The sequence below is a fragment of the Muscardinus avellanarius genome (assembly GCF_963383645.1).
Source record: "Muscardinus avellanarius genome assembly, chromosome: 7".
In the NCBI taxonomy this organism is placed as follows: Eukaryota; Metazoa; Chordata; class Mammalia; order Rodentia; family Gliridae; genus Muscardinus; species Muscardinus avellanarius.
In genome coordinates this window covers 56,909,601-56,922,720 of record NC_137793.1, presented here as the reverse complement: position 1 = coordinate 56,922,720, position 13,120 = coordinate 56,909,601, and the positions used below count along the sequence as shown (strand labels likewise).

General features: G+C 40.1%; 1 protein-coding gene across 1 annotated transcript in view; it reads left to right on the top strand.

Moving 5' to 3' along the window:
- Positions 1 to 12,418, top strand: part of BMS1 (BMS1 ribosome biogenesis factor) — a gene marked incomplete at both ends in the record, with an annotated part of 61,436 nt that extends 49,018 nt beyond the window's left edge. Inside the window, 2 exons of the mRNA XM_080699381.1 lie at positions 11,426 to 11,587; positions 12,194 to 12,418. Of these exons, the coding sequence (XP_080555507.1) occupies positions 11,426 to 11,587; positions 12,194 to 12,418 (387 nt within the window). The remainder of the gene's footprint in view (positions 1 to 11,425; positions 11,588 to 12,193) is intronic.
- Positions 12,419 to 13,120: the final 702 nt, after the last annotated feature.

Here is a 13,120-nt window from a genome sequence, read left to right as displayed (position 1 = left end):
CAAACAGACAGATAGATAGATAGATAGATAAAGAAAGAAAGAAAGAGACAGACAGACAGACAGACTAAAAATTAGGGCTGGGGGTATAGCTTGGAGGTACAATGCCCCTGGGTTCCATTCCCAGTACCACAAAGGAAAAAAAAAAAGTTTTTTTAGGTCCTTCATTCATTTTTAAATTGAGTTATTTGATTATTCAACTGACTGACTGACTGACTGTCTCTTTCTTCTCTTCTCTTCTTTTCTTTTCTCTTTTCTTTTCTTTTCTTTTCTTTTCTTTTCTTTTCTTTTCTTTTCTTTTCTTTCTGTGGTACTGGGGTATGGAACCCAGGGGCTTGTAATCCTTTTGTCTCAGCCTCCCAAATATTGAGGTTACAGGCATGCTGCCACCATACCCAGATTTGTGCAGAAGCTTTTTAGTTGGATATAATCCCACTCATTTATTTTTGCTTTTGTAGCCTGGGCTGTTGGTGTATTATCCAAAAAAATCATTGTCAATGCCAGTGTTGGGGAACTTTTCAGTCTATGTTCTCTTCTAAGAGTTTTAGGGTTTCCAGTCTTACATTTATGATTTTTAGACATTTTGTGTAGTTTTGTGTATGGTGTAAGGTAGGGGTTCAGTTTTATTCTTTTGTACTTGAAGATCCTGTTTTCCCAGCTCCATTTCTTGACAGTTACTGTCCCTTCCCCTGTGCATCCTCTTGGTTGCTCTTGTTGAATATTGATTCTGTGTTTGGATTTATTTATGAGTGTTCCTTCTGTACTCTGGGTATATGTTCCTGATTTTATGCCAATGACATACTGTTTTGATTACCTTTATAATTTTAAATCAGGAAATGTGATTTTTCCAGCTTTGTTTTTCTTCCTTAGTATTACTTTGGATATTTGGGATATTTTGTGATTCTGAGAACTTTAGGACTTTTTTTTTTCTTATTTCTGTGACAGCCTTGTCAGATTTAGGTATCAAGGCAAGGCTGGCTTTGTAAAATTTGCTTGGAAATATTGCCTTTATATTTGGGGAGAAGAGTTTAAGAAAGTAGTAATGCTTTGATAGTAGTAATTTTTTTTTTGGTAGAATTCAGCCAAGAAACTATATTGTACTTGGGGCATTTGTTATTGATATTGGAAGGTTTTTATTTATTTGTTGTCTATTTGTTACTGGTTTGATCAAATATTCTGTATCACCTCATTCAGTCTTGGCTAGGTTATATATTTTTCTTTTCATACTTTTTTTTTTTTTAATATTGTGAATTGAACCCAGGGGTGTTCTACCTCTGTGCTCATAACCCAGTCTTTTTTTATTTTGAAGCATGGTCTCACTAAGTTGCTGAGGGTCTTGCTAAATTGTTGAACGTGGCCTTGAACCTGGATCCTCTTCCCTCCCAAGAACTGGGATTACAGGTATGTGCCACCATGTCTGGCTTTGTTATCTGGTTTATTGGCATATACTTATTTATAACAGTCTCTCATGATCCTTTTTATTTTGTTAATGTCTTTTGTAATGTCTCTTTTCGTTTCTTATTTATTTTGAGTCTTCTCTTTTCTTTTATTAGCTAGGAATTTGTTGATCTTTTTCAAAGAACCAACTCTTGTTAACTGATATGCTTTTCCCTATGTCTTTTCTGTTTCTTATTTAATTTGATTTTATTCTGATCTTTGTTATTTCCTTCCTCTACTGACTTTGGGTTTAATTTGTTTATCTTTTTCTCACTTCTTAAGGTATACTTTGAGGTTATTTAGGATTTCTTTTTAATGTAGGCATTTATTACTGTAGACACCCCTCTTGAACTTGCTTTGGCTGCGTCCGTAGGTTTTGGTGCGCTGTCTATCATTTGTCTTGACTGGTTGGTTGCTCAGCAATGTGTCATTTTCATGTGTTCCTGGTTTTCCTAAGACAACCCCTGTGAGTGATTTCTAGAACTATTGGGTTTTTTTCTTTCTACAACTATTGTGTTTGGAAATACTACTTAGGTATGATTTTGATCTTTTTTAATTGTTTAGATTTGTTTTGTGAATTGATACATAGTCTAATAATGTCCTGTGTGGGCCAAAGAAGTATGTATGTTCTGCTGCTGTTGGATGGAAATTTCTGTGTATGTCTATTAGGTCCATTTAACCTAAAGTGCAATTCAAGTCCAGTATTTTCTTATTAATTTTCTGTTTGACCTATCTACTATTCAAAGTGGGATACTGCAGTCCCCTACTGTTTTTTTCTTTTTTTTCTTTTTAGGTAATGGGAATTGCTCCCAGGGGCATTCTACCTCTGAGCTACAACCCTAGCCTTTTTTTTTTTTTTCCCCCCTTCTTTATTTTGAAATAAGGCTTCACTAAGTAGCTGATGCTGGCTACAAACCAGCAATCCTCCTGTCTCAGCCTCCCAAGTACTGGGATTACAAGCATGCACCACCATGCCCAGCTCCCTTCTGTTAATTATATTGTTCTCTATCTCTCCTTTCATGTTCATTAATATTTGCTTCATATATTTAACTGCACCAAAGTTTATCATTCAGTAGTGATCTCTCTTGTAGCAAATTTTTAAAAAATTTTATTTAATTTTATTTTTATTGGTACATTATATTCATACAACTTATTGGGGTAAAAAACTTGTGTATACAAACATGTACTCATCGCTGATTTAACCCCTACCCAAATCCCACCCCATTCCCTCCTTGTCTCTCCCTCCCTTGCTTGGCTTAGTGATTGACTTCGATATGTTTAAGTACATTGTGAGCTTTAGAGATTTTCCTCTTCCCCCCTCAATTCTCCTCCTTTAGGTTGTCTTGTTTGCTCCTCTTTTCTCCCTAACTCTCACATAATAGGGAAAGCATCTTATTTCTTATTTTTTGTGCCTGACTAATCTCACTTAGCATAATGTCCTCCAGTTCCATCCATTTCCCTGAAAATGATGTAATTGAGTTTTTTTTTGATGGCTGAGTAAAATTCCATTGTGTACATATCCCACAGTTTTGTAATCCATTCATCTGTTGATGGACATCTTGGCTGGTTCCATAGTTTGGCTATGGTGAATTGTGCAGCTATGAACATAGATACACATGCATTAGTTTGGTAGTTTGGTTTCTTTTCTTTTGGGTAGATACCCAACAGTGGTATTGCTGGATCAAATGGTAGATTTGTTCCCATTCTTCTGAGGATTCTCCATACTGTTTTCCAAAGTGGTTGCACTAATTTGCAATCCCACCAACAATGTCTTAGAGTTCCTACTTCTCCACATCCTCGCCAGCATCTGTTGTTGTTTGTGTTTTGAATGATGGCCATTCTAGTTGGAGTTAGGTGAAATCTCAGGGTAGTTTTGATTTGCATCTCTCTGATTGCCAGTGATGTTGAGCATTTTTTCATGCATTTATTGGCCATTTGAATTTCTTCTTTTGTGAAGTGTCTATTTAGTTCATTTGCCCATTTTGTTATTGGATGCTTTGTTTTCTTAGTGTTGAGTTTCTTGAGTTCTCTGTATATTCTAGATATTAGTCCTCTATCAGTGGTGTAGGTGGCAAAAATCTTCTCCCATTCTGTTGGCTCTCGATTGAGATTCTTGATAGTTTCCTTTGCTGAACAGAAGCTCTTCAGTTTCATGCAATCCCATGTATTGATTCTCCTTTTAATTTGTTGTGCCTTTGGGGTCTTGTTGAGGAAATGTTTGTCTGTGCCTATGTGTTGTAGTGTTGGACCTATGCCATCTTCAAGGAGCTTCAAAGTCTCTGGTTTAATTTCCAAGTCTTTGATCCATCGTGAGTTGACTTTTGTACAGGGTGAAAAAGTGGGATTAACATCCAATTTTCTGCATATGGTTAACCAGTTTTGCCAACACCATTTGTTGAAGAGGCTATCTTTTTTCCAGTGTATGTTTTTGGCCTCTTTGTCAAAAATCAATTGGCTGAAAGTGTGTGGACATGTTTCTGGGTCTTCTATTCTGCTCCATTGGTCTATATATCTGTTCTTTTGCCAGTACCATGCTGTTATTACAATGGCTTTGTAGTAGTTTAAAGTCAGGCATTGTGATTCCTCCTGCGTGGTTTTTGTTGCTGAGAACTACCTTGGCTATTCTGGGCTTTTTGTTATTCCAGATAAATTTAAGGACTGATTTTTCTATGTCTGTGAGGAATGATCTTGGTAGTTTAATGGGCATTGCATTAAATCTGTAGATCACTTTTGGGAGGATGGCCATTTAAATGATATTTATTCTGCCAATCCATGAACATGGAAGGTCCTTCCATCTTCTAAGATCTTCGATTTCTATTTTCAGTATTTTATAATTTTCTTTGTAGAGATCTTTTACCTCCTTGGTCAAGTTTATTCCTAGGTATTTTATTTTCTTGTGGGAGATCCTGAGTGGAAGTGTTTTCTGAATTTCTTTTTCAGTGGATTTATGGTTGGTGTACAGGAAAGCTTCTGATTTTTTAAGATTGATTTTGTATCCAGATACTTTGCTGAATTTGTTGATCAGTTCTATAAGCCTTTTGGTTGAGTTTGTTGGGTTTTCTAAATATAGTATGTCATCTGCAAATAGTGAAAGCTTAAGTTCTTCTTTTCCTATTTGTACTCCTTTGATTTCCTTTTCTTGCCTTATTGCTCTGGCTAGAGTCTCTAGTACTATATTGAAGAGAAGTGGTGATAATAGACATCCTTGTCTTGTTCCAGTTTTTAGGGGGAATTCTTGAAGTTTTTCCCCATTTAATATGATGTTGGCAGTGGGCTTATTGTAGATTGCCTTAATAATGTTGAGATATGTTCCTTCTATTCCAATTCTCTGCAGTGTTTTTTTTTATCATTAATGTATGTTGAATTTTATCAAATGCTTTTTCAGCATCTATGGAGATGATCATGTGATTTTTGTCTTTGATTCTGTTTATATGATGAATTACATGGATTGATTTTTGTATATTGAACCAGCCTTGCATCCCTGGGATGAACCCTACCTGGTCTTGGTGTATGATTTTTCTTGATGTGGTTTTGAATGCGTGTTGCTAGTATTTTGTTTAATAGTTTTGCATCCAAGTTCATCAGAGATATAGGCCTGTAGTTTTCCTTCCTTGAACTGTCTTTATTCGGTTTGGGTATTAGTGTGATGTTGGCTTCATAGAATGTATTTGGGAGAGTCCCGGTTTTTTCTATTTCCTGAAATAGTTTGATTAGTGTTGGGATTAGTTCTCCTATAAAGGTTTTATAGAGTTCACTTGGGAAACCATCTGGTCCTGGGCTTTTCTTTGATGGCAAGCTCTTTATTGCTGTTTCAATCTCTTTGATTGTTATTGGTTGGTTTAAGTGTTCTATATCTTCTTGACTCAGTTTAGGAAGGTTGTATTTATCTAGGAAGTTGTCGATTTCCTCCAGATTTTCCATTTTGTTGGAGTATAGTTTTTCAAAGTAGTTTCTGATAATCCTCTGGATTTCTAGGCTGTCAGTAGTAATGTCTCCTTTTTCATCCCTTATCTTCATAATTTGGGTTGATTCTCTCTTTTTTTTAGGTTGGCTACTGGTTTATCAATTTTGTTAATTTTTTCAAGAAACCAGCTTTTGGTTTTGTTGATTTTCTGTATTGTTTTTTTATTCTCTATTTCGTTAATTTCTGCTCTAATTTTAATAATTTCCTGTCTTCTGCTGGCTTTGGGGTTCAGTTGTTCCTGCTTTTCAAGGGCTTTGAGGTGTGTCATAAGGCTATTTATTTGAAGATTTTCTGTTTTTCTTATGTGAGCACTCAGTGCTATAAATTTTCCTCTTAATACTGCCTTCAAAGTGTCCCAGAGGTTTTGATATGTTGTTTCTTTATTTTCATTTGTTTCTAGAAATTTCTTGATTTCACCTCTTACATCTTCTATGACCCATTCTTCATTCAGAAGTGTGGTGTTCAGTCTCCACATGTTTATGTTGTTTCTCTGGGTCTTATAGTTGATTTCTAGTTTCATTCCATTATGGTCTGAAATGACACAGGGAAGTATGTAACATTTTTTAAATTTGCTAGTGCTCATTTTGTGTCCCAGGATGTGATCTATTTTGGAGAAGGTTCCATGAGCAGCTGAGAAAAATGTAAACTCTGCTGTAGTTGGGTGAAATATTCGATATGTGTCCAACAGGTCCTTTTGGTTAATGGTGTTCTTTTAGTTCTGAGACATCTTTACTGACCCTTTGTCTGGAAGATCGGTCTAGTATTGTGAGAGGTGTGTTGAAGTCTCCCAGTATTATTGTGTTGGGATTTATGTGTGACTTCATGTCACAAAGAGTTTCATTTATGAAAGTAGCTGCCCCTATGTTTGGGGCATAGATGTTGATTATTGTTATTTCCTCTTGCTTGATTATTCCTTTTACCAGTAAAATGTGACCTTCTTTGTCTCTTCTAATAAGTTTGGGTTTGAAGTCTAACTTGTCTGATATCATAGTTGCTACTCCTGCTTGTCTTCGAGTACCATTAGCATGGATTACCTTGCTCTAGCCCTTTACCTTGAGTTTGTTCCTATCTTTACTTGTAAGGTGTGTTTCTTGTAAGCAGCAGATGGGTGGATTCTGGCTTTTAATCCATTTTGCCACTTTATGTCTTTTTATTGGGGAGTTGAGGCCGTTTACTTTCAGTGTGATTATAGAGAGATAATTTTTAATTCCCAACATGTTAAGATCTTATTTCTGTTTGAGATACTGTTTATTCTTCTTTGCTTAGTTGTCTGCTGGATGGGAATTCTTGTTTCTTTGGTTCTGGCGTGTATTACCCATTTCCTCTTTGCAGTTAATCTCCTTGAGTATTTTCTCTAGCGCTGGTTTTGAAGACATAAATTCCTTCAGTTGCTGTTTGTCATGGAAGCTTCTTATTTCCCCATCTAATTTGATGGATAGTTTTGCTGGGTAGGAAATTTTTGGCTGGAAGTTGTTTTCTTTCAGAGTTTGGAAAATATTACTCAGTGCCCTTCTGGCTTTCATAACTTGGTTTGGGAAGTCTGGAATGATTCTAATTGGTTTGCCTCTGTATGTCACGTGGCCTTTTGTTTTTATTGCCTTTAAGATTGTCTCCTTGGCTTCCACATTGGTCATTTTGACAATTATGTGGCCTGGGGATCCTCTTCTCTGATCCTGTCTAAAGGGAGTTCTATAAGTTTCCTGGACCTGTGTATCGACCTCTTGCTCTATGTTTGGAAAATTTTCTGCTATTACTTCCTTGAAGAGATTGTTGATCCCTTTGGTTTCACCTTCTTTTCCCTCCTCTATTCCAATTATTCTTAGGTTAGCTCTCTTAAAATGGGCCCATATTTCTTCAATGTCAGATTCTTGCTGTCGGTTTTTTTTTTTCTAAATTAGAAACTATGCGTTCATTTTTAGAATGATCATCTTCAAGAAGCGAGATTCTATTCTCCATGTGGTCTAATCTGTTGTTTATACTTTGAATTGAGGCCTTTACTTCATTAATTGCATCCTTTATCTCTTTTTGACTCTCTCTAAATTCTTTTCGAAAGTCCTCTATTATTTCTAAAGTTATTTTCCTAATTTGATCGTCTAGAGATCTTTGGATTTCTGTGTTAGCAGATTCTGATGTTGTGGGGTTGTTCGCATTCACTGCTCCATTGTTATTTCTCTTTCCCATGATTTTGGAAGTTTGTGCCTTCTCTGGGTTCTTCCCTGAGTCACTATGAGTTCACTTAAGATGCTCTGGATCTCGAGTCTGTGGTATCTCAGTCACCACTACTCCTTTACTGGGTTGTATCACAATGTCTCAGACCCAGGGAGTCAATCAAGGCTGCTTAGACCGTGGCAGGGTGCCAAGTTGGGCATTCTCCAGCAGGGAGTTGTGACTATGGTATGATATCTCTGCCACTGCCACTCCCACACTGGGCTGCACTGCTAAAATCTCCGACCTAGGGAGACTATCTGCGCAAGTCCCTGGGAGTGTAGTACTGGGATTTCTCCCCTAGGGGCCGCAATTTGTCTCACGGTATTTGAGTGTGTTGATGGAGCTGTAGTGAACTCGGTGGATTCGCTGCTGCCGCCACTGGCAATGTGGCACCACTGCCACGCCCTCGGCTGTGATGCGGCGTATTTCTTCTCTGGTTTTGAACTTCGTTCTGAGTCCTTGCCAGTTGTGCTGTGCCCGGCCCTTGGGAGCTTTAGATGTTCCCTGCACCAACAAAACTGCTGACTGCCGCCCGGCTGTTCAGCACCTGCTTACCTCGGCTCGTTGTCCACCCCTCCTCTCAGGCGCCTGGTGGCTGGTTGAGTGGGTTGGTCTAGGGCCGTCCGGTGAACTCGCCGCTGCCGCCAGCAGTAAGACGCTGCTTCTGCATCCTAGGCCGCGAGGCCAGAGTACCTCCTCTCTGGATTTGAGCTCTGTTTTGAGTCTCCCTCCTCTCTGGAGCCTGGTGCTGCTAGGGGAGATGTAGGCCGCGCCGCTCCGGCCGCTCTGTGCCGCGGCTCTGGCTGCTCCGCACCACGGCTCTGGCCGCTCCGGCCGCTCCGGCTGCTCCGGCCGCTCTGCACCGCAGCTCTGGCTGCTCTGCACCGCGCGTCTGGCCGCTCCGGCCGTTCCGCGACCCGGCTCTGGCTGCTCCGGCTGTTCTGGCCGCTCCGCTCCGGCTGCTCTGGCCGTCTGCTCGGCTGCTCTGGCCGCTCTGCTCAGCTGTTCTGGCCGCTCCGCTCCTGCTGCTCCAGCCGCTCCATTCCGCGGCTCCGGCCACTCCGCGCCGCCGCTCCAGCCAATCCGCGCTGCGGCTCTGGCTGCTCCGCCGTTCTGGCTGCTCTGCTTGGCTGCTCTGAACCGCGGGTCTGGCCACTCCGGCTGCTCCGACTGTTCCGCGACGCGGCTCTGGCTGCTCTGGCTGCTCAGGCCGCTCCACTCCGCGGCTCCCCCCAATCCGCGCTGCGGCTCCGGCTGCTCTGGCTTCTCTACGCCGCGCGGGTGCGGCACTTCGGGCTGGTTTTTTTCCAGTGTCTTGTTTTTCCAGCCCTTTTTCGCTGTCCCTTGTATTTACCGTTTTTATTTCTTTGCTGGTGGTGTTTTCTGGCTCTGAAAGGCGCTGGTTTTGTGGTAGTAGAGTTGGATTGTTAGAGGGACTTGTAAATGCCGCTTTCCTCCATCGCCATCTTCCCGGAAGTCTCTTGTAGCAAATTTTGACTTGAAGTCAATTTTATCAAATGTAAGTGTAGTACTCCTTTTCTGTTTTGGTTACTTTTTCCATAGACTATCTTCTTATAGCCTTTTCACTTTTAGCCTTTGTGTGTACTTAAAGCTAAATAGTTCTTTCAGGGTGGCATATAGTTGGATATTTGCTTTTAATCTATTCATCCTCTCTTTTTATTTTTTTACTTCCTTGTAGTACTAGGGATGGAACCCAGGGCATTCTACCTCTGAGCTACACCCTGGCTCTGTTTTTATTCTTTATTTGAAAAAAGGTCTCACTGAGTTGTAAAGGGCCTCACTAAGTAGCTGAGGCTGTCTCCAAACTGCGATCCTTCTGTCTTAGCCTCTTAAATGTTGGGATTACAAGCATGTACCACCATGCCCAGCTCTGTCCTCTCAGTTTTTTGATTAGAGAATTTATCCTTTTCACTCAAGGTTATTGTTGTTAGGTAAGGACTTGCTTTTGCCTTTTTGTTAATTGTTTTCTGGTTTTGTAAATCCTTTGTTCCTTTCTTCCTCTCTGAAAGTTTGGGGCCATTCTAAACTTAGAGCAGCTAAGACTCAATTCTCAGAGTTCTCAATATTTAACATCCTTCACAGTGGTTGGCATTATCAGTAGTTATTTTTTTAGGATTTCAGTGCCTATCTGGATTCTTATTTATGTGTAGATTTTGGTCTCTGAGAACACTCATTATTTTCTTTAAACTTAATAATAATGCATTTAAAAGATTTCTTTATTTTATTCTAGGATATTCAGTTGTTTTGTTTGTATTCATGGTACCATTCTGTCATTTTGTTAGAAATAGAAGTCTCCCAGGCATTACTTTTCCCATAAAACTGGTAATAATACAATTTCACATCATCTTGCATGAATTTTTATTGAAGTATGCTCAAGACATGGCGCCCTTGTTCAGCCTGTGGTGCTTCTGCTTCTTTGAGAAGCTATCTGAATTGCTTAATTTCCTAAAGTGGTTAGAGTTCTTGAACAGAGGACACTATGTTTTTATTTGTTGTTCTATGATTTGAGCCTGGGGGTATTCTACCTCTGAGCTGTACCCCCAGCCATATTGTGATTTTTTTAAATTTTGAAACAGGGTGTTAATAAGTTGCTGAAGGCCTTGAATCTGTGATCCTCCTCTCTCAGCTTCCCAGGTACTAAGATTACAGGCGATCATCACCTTGCATGAAAAGAACATCAAATATTATTGGGGATGATGACTTTAATAATAAATTTAAATAAATAGAAAAAATATTCTGTACATAGTTGGCATAAAATCTTTGGTAAAGGCCTACAGCAAAATTTCAATTTACTAACAGTATTTCCGAGACTATTTAAGAATTTTGATCATCTACTGGCAAGCCTTGAAAATTCATTGTAAAGTATTTTGCCTTCATTGTTTGTTTGTTTGTTTTTGGGTAGTACTGGGGTTCCTGAAAGCTCTTCTACCTCCGGACTACATTCCCAGACCTATTTTATATTTTTTTATTTGGAGACAGGGTCTCTTAAGCCAGCACTGCTGGCTTCGAATCTGCGTGATCCCTCTGTCTCCGCCTCCCAAGTGCGGGGATTACAAGTATGCGCCACCACGCCCGGCTTGCCTTCATTGATTGTTTAAATCTCCTTTAATTCAGCCAGCCTTCCATCAGAAACAGAATAAAGTTAACCACTTAGTTAGAATCAGGGATGGGGACACTGTGGCTATTGACTGGAGGAAGAACTATGTCTTAAATCCAGAGATTGCTATTCAAGAAGAAAAAGCCGGTGGCCCAAGAGTATCCCAGAGATGAGGCCTGAATTTTCCATTAAGAGAAATGTTGGATCCAGGTGTGGTGGTGCATGGTTGTTATACCAGCATTTGGGAGGCTGAGTCAGGAGTATTGCAGTTGCAGACAGCCTCAGCTACTTTGTGAGGCCCTTTGTAACTCAGTGAGACCCTGTTTTAAAATAAAGAATAAAAGATAGGGCCGGGGGAGTGTAGTTTGGAGGTAGAATGCCCCTGGATTCTACCCCCAGTACTGCAAAAAATAAAATAAAATGATGGATCTATTCATCTGCTCTGGTGAGAGACCCAGAGTTCCATACCATAAAAGGGGCACATTTCTTGAAAGAATTAGAAGCATAATCTCTATATTCTTTTCTTTGGCCTGGAGATGTGGATGTTCATTAAGGCAGTCCACATTCGATTGATGATTTGAATCTTCTGATGGTTAGCAGACTTGTGGAAAAGTCAGTCATTGAGAAGATTTGAAGCAAACGTTTTAAATATACATAGATCATAATTTAAATGTTTCATTGTCTTTTGTATTCCTTTTCAGCCAATCCTGAGGCAAAAGAAGCACTTTAATTCACTGCACATTCCAAAAGCCTTGCAGAAGGCCCTGCCATTTAAGAACAAGCCCAAGACCCAGGCAAAGGCAGGCAAGGTGCCAAAGGACAGGCTGAGACCGGCCGTCATACGCGAGCCTCATGAGAGGAAGGTACTGTTGACATGGCTTATTGCACATTGCATTTAGATATGAAAGTCATGCTCTCAGGAGCACCGTTGGCATTTTGATTGCATCCTCAGTCTTACCGGGAAAGGATAAAGGCCGTAGAACTAGAATCAGTGTTAGGGCCAGCATCCATTGATTCATCGTGTTCTGTGTCTGATTGGGAAATGATAGGCACACAGCTGGTGAGCCACTCTGCCTTTGCTAATTGCACACAGTATCCAAGAGTGGTGAACAGGGGTAGTTTACTTCTATCTCCATGTCGTTGTGACTTCCTAGTTCAGGCATGAATTGTCACTAGATGAATATTTATTTGGGTCATGGTTCCCAAAGGGGCCATACTGCCCCTATAGGGGTACTAGAATGAAACAGAGAGACACAAGAGAACATTAATTTATCTTTCTATTCATTTGGTTAAAGAAAGGAGATTCCTGAGGAGTGCTGAGTAATTTCTTTTTTCCTCTTTCTGGAGAGGGGGTGGTAAGCCTTATAAGTTTGGGTCATGGATTAAATCTAGTTTCAATATCAGTCCCAGTGTTAAGGCCCCTGAAATGTGGGAATTATCTGATGCTCACTGGGTCTTGTCCTTGTCAGATCCGAGCATTGCTGGATGCTCTGAGCACAGTGCACAGTCAGAAGATGAAGAAGGCCAAGGAGCAGCGGCATCTGCATAATAAAGAACATGTCAAAATGAAGCAGAAGGAAGAGGAGGAGAAACTCAAGCGACAGAAGGACCTCAGGAAGAAGCTCTTTCGAATTCAGGGGCAGAAAGAAAGAAGAAATCAGAGGTCCAGTCTCAAGGGGTCTGGGAGCAGTTGAAGTGAGTCTTCAGAATGGAGCGACCATGCTCTGATTCTGTAGAGATGGATGGCATCAAGTCTCACAGTGTTTGTAAATAATAAGATGGAACAGTAGCCTAAGAGAGACCACCAGACCGTGCCTTCAAGAGGAGAAATGGAAACTGCTGATAGGACGTGTGTTGCTTGCAGTATCCACTGATGGGGAGATTTAAACTGTTGAGACTTATGGTTTTGTGAATTATCTCATTTCATCCTGCTTAGTTTAATTATTTTGTCCTACAAAAATAATTAAAATATTTTCCATTAGTAGTTTTGGCTTAGTAGATTTCATTAGGGGTGAGTGCCTCAGTTGCTTGTGAATAATTTTAATTATTTTGCCATGTTCTTCATGATTACCATCTTCATAATAGGTTTTGGGAGGGAGGAAAACGATTTAATTTGTGTGTGTGTGTGTGTGTGTGTGTGTGTGTGTGTGTGTGTGTGTGTTACTGGGGGTGGAACCCAGGGGCTTTTCTACCTCCAGGCTATAATCCCAGACCTATTTTATACTTTATTTGGAAACAGGGTCTCACTAAGTTGCTGAGAACCTCACAAAGTAGCCGAGGCTGGCTTCAAACCTGTGTGATCCTCCTGTCTCAGCCACCCAAGCGCTGAGATTACAAGTATGAACCACCACACCTGGCTTGGAAAATGGTTTAATTCTCATTGTTAATGTAAAATT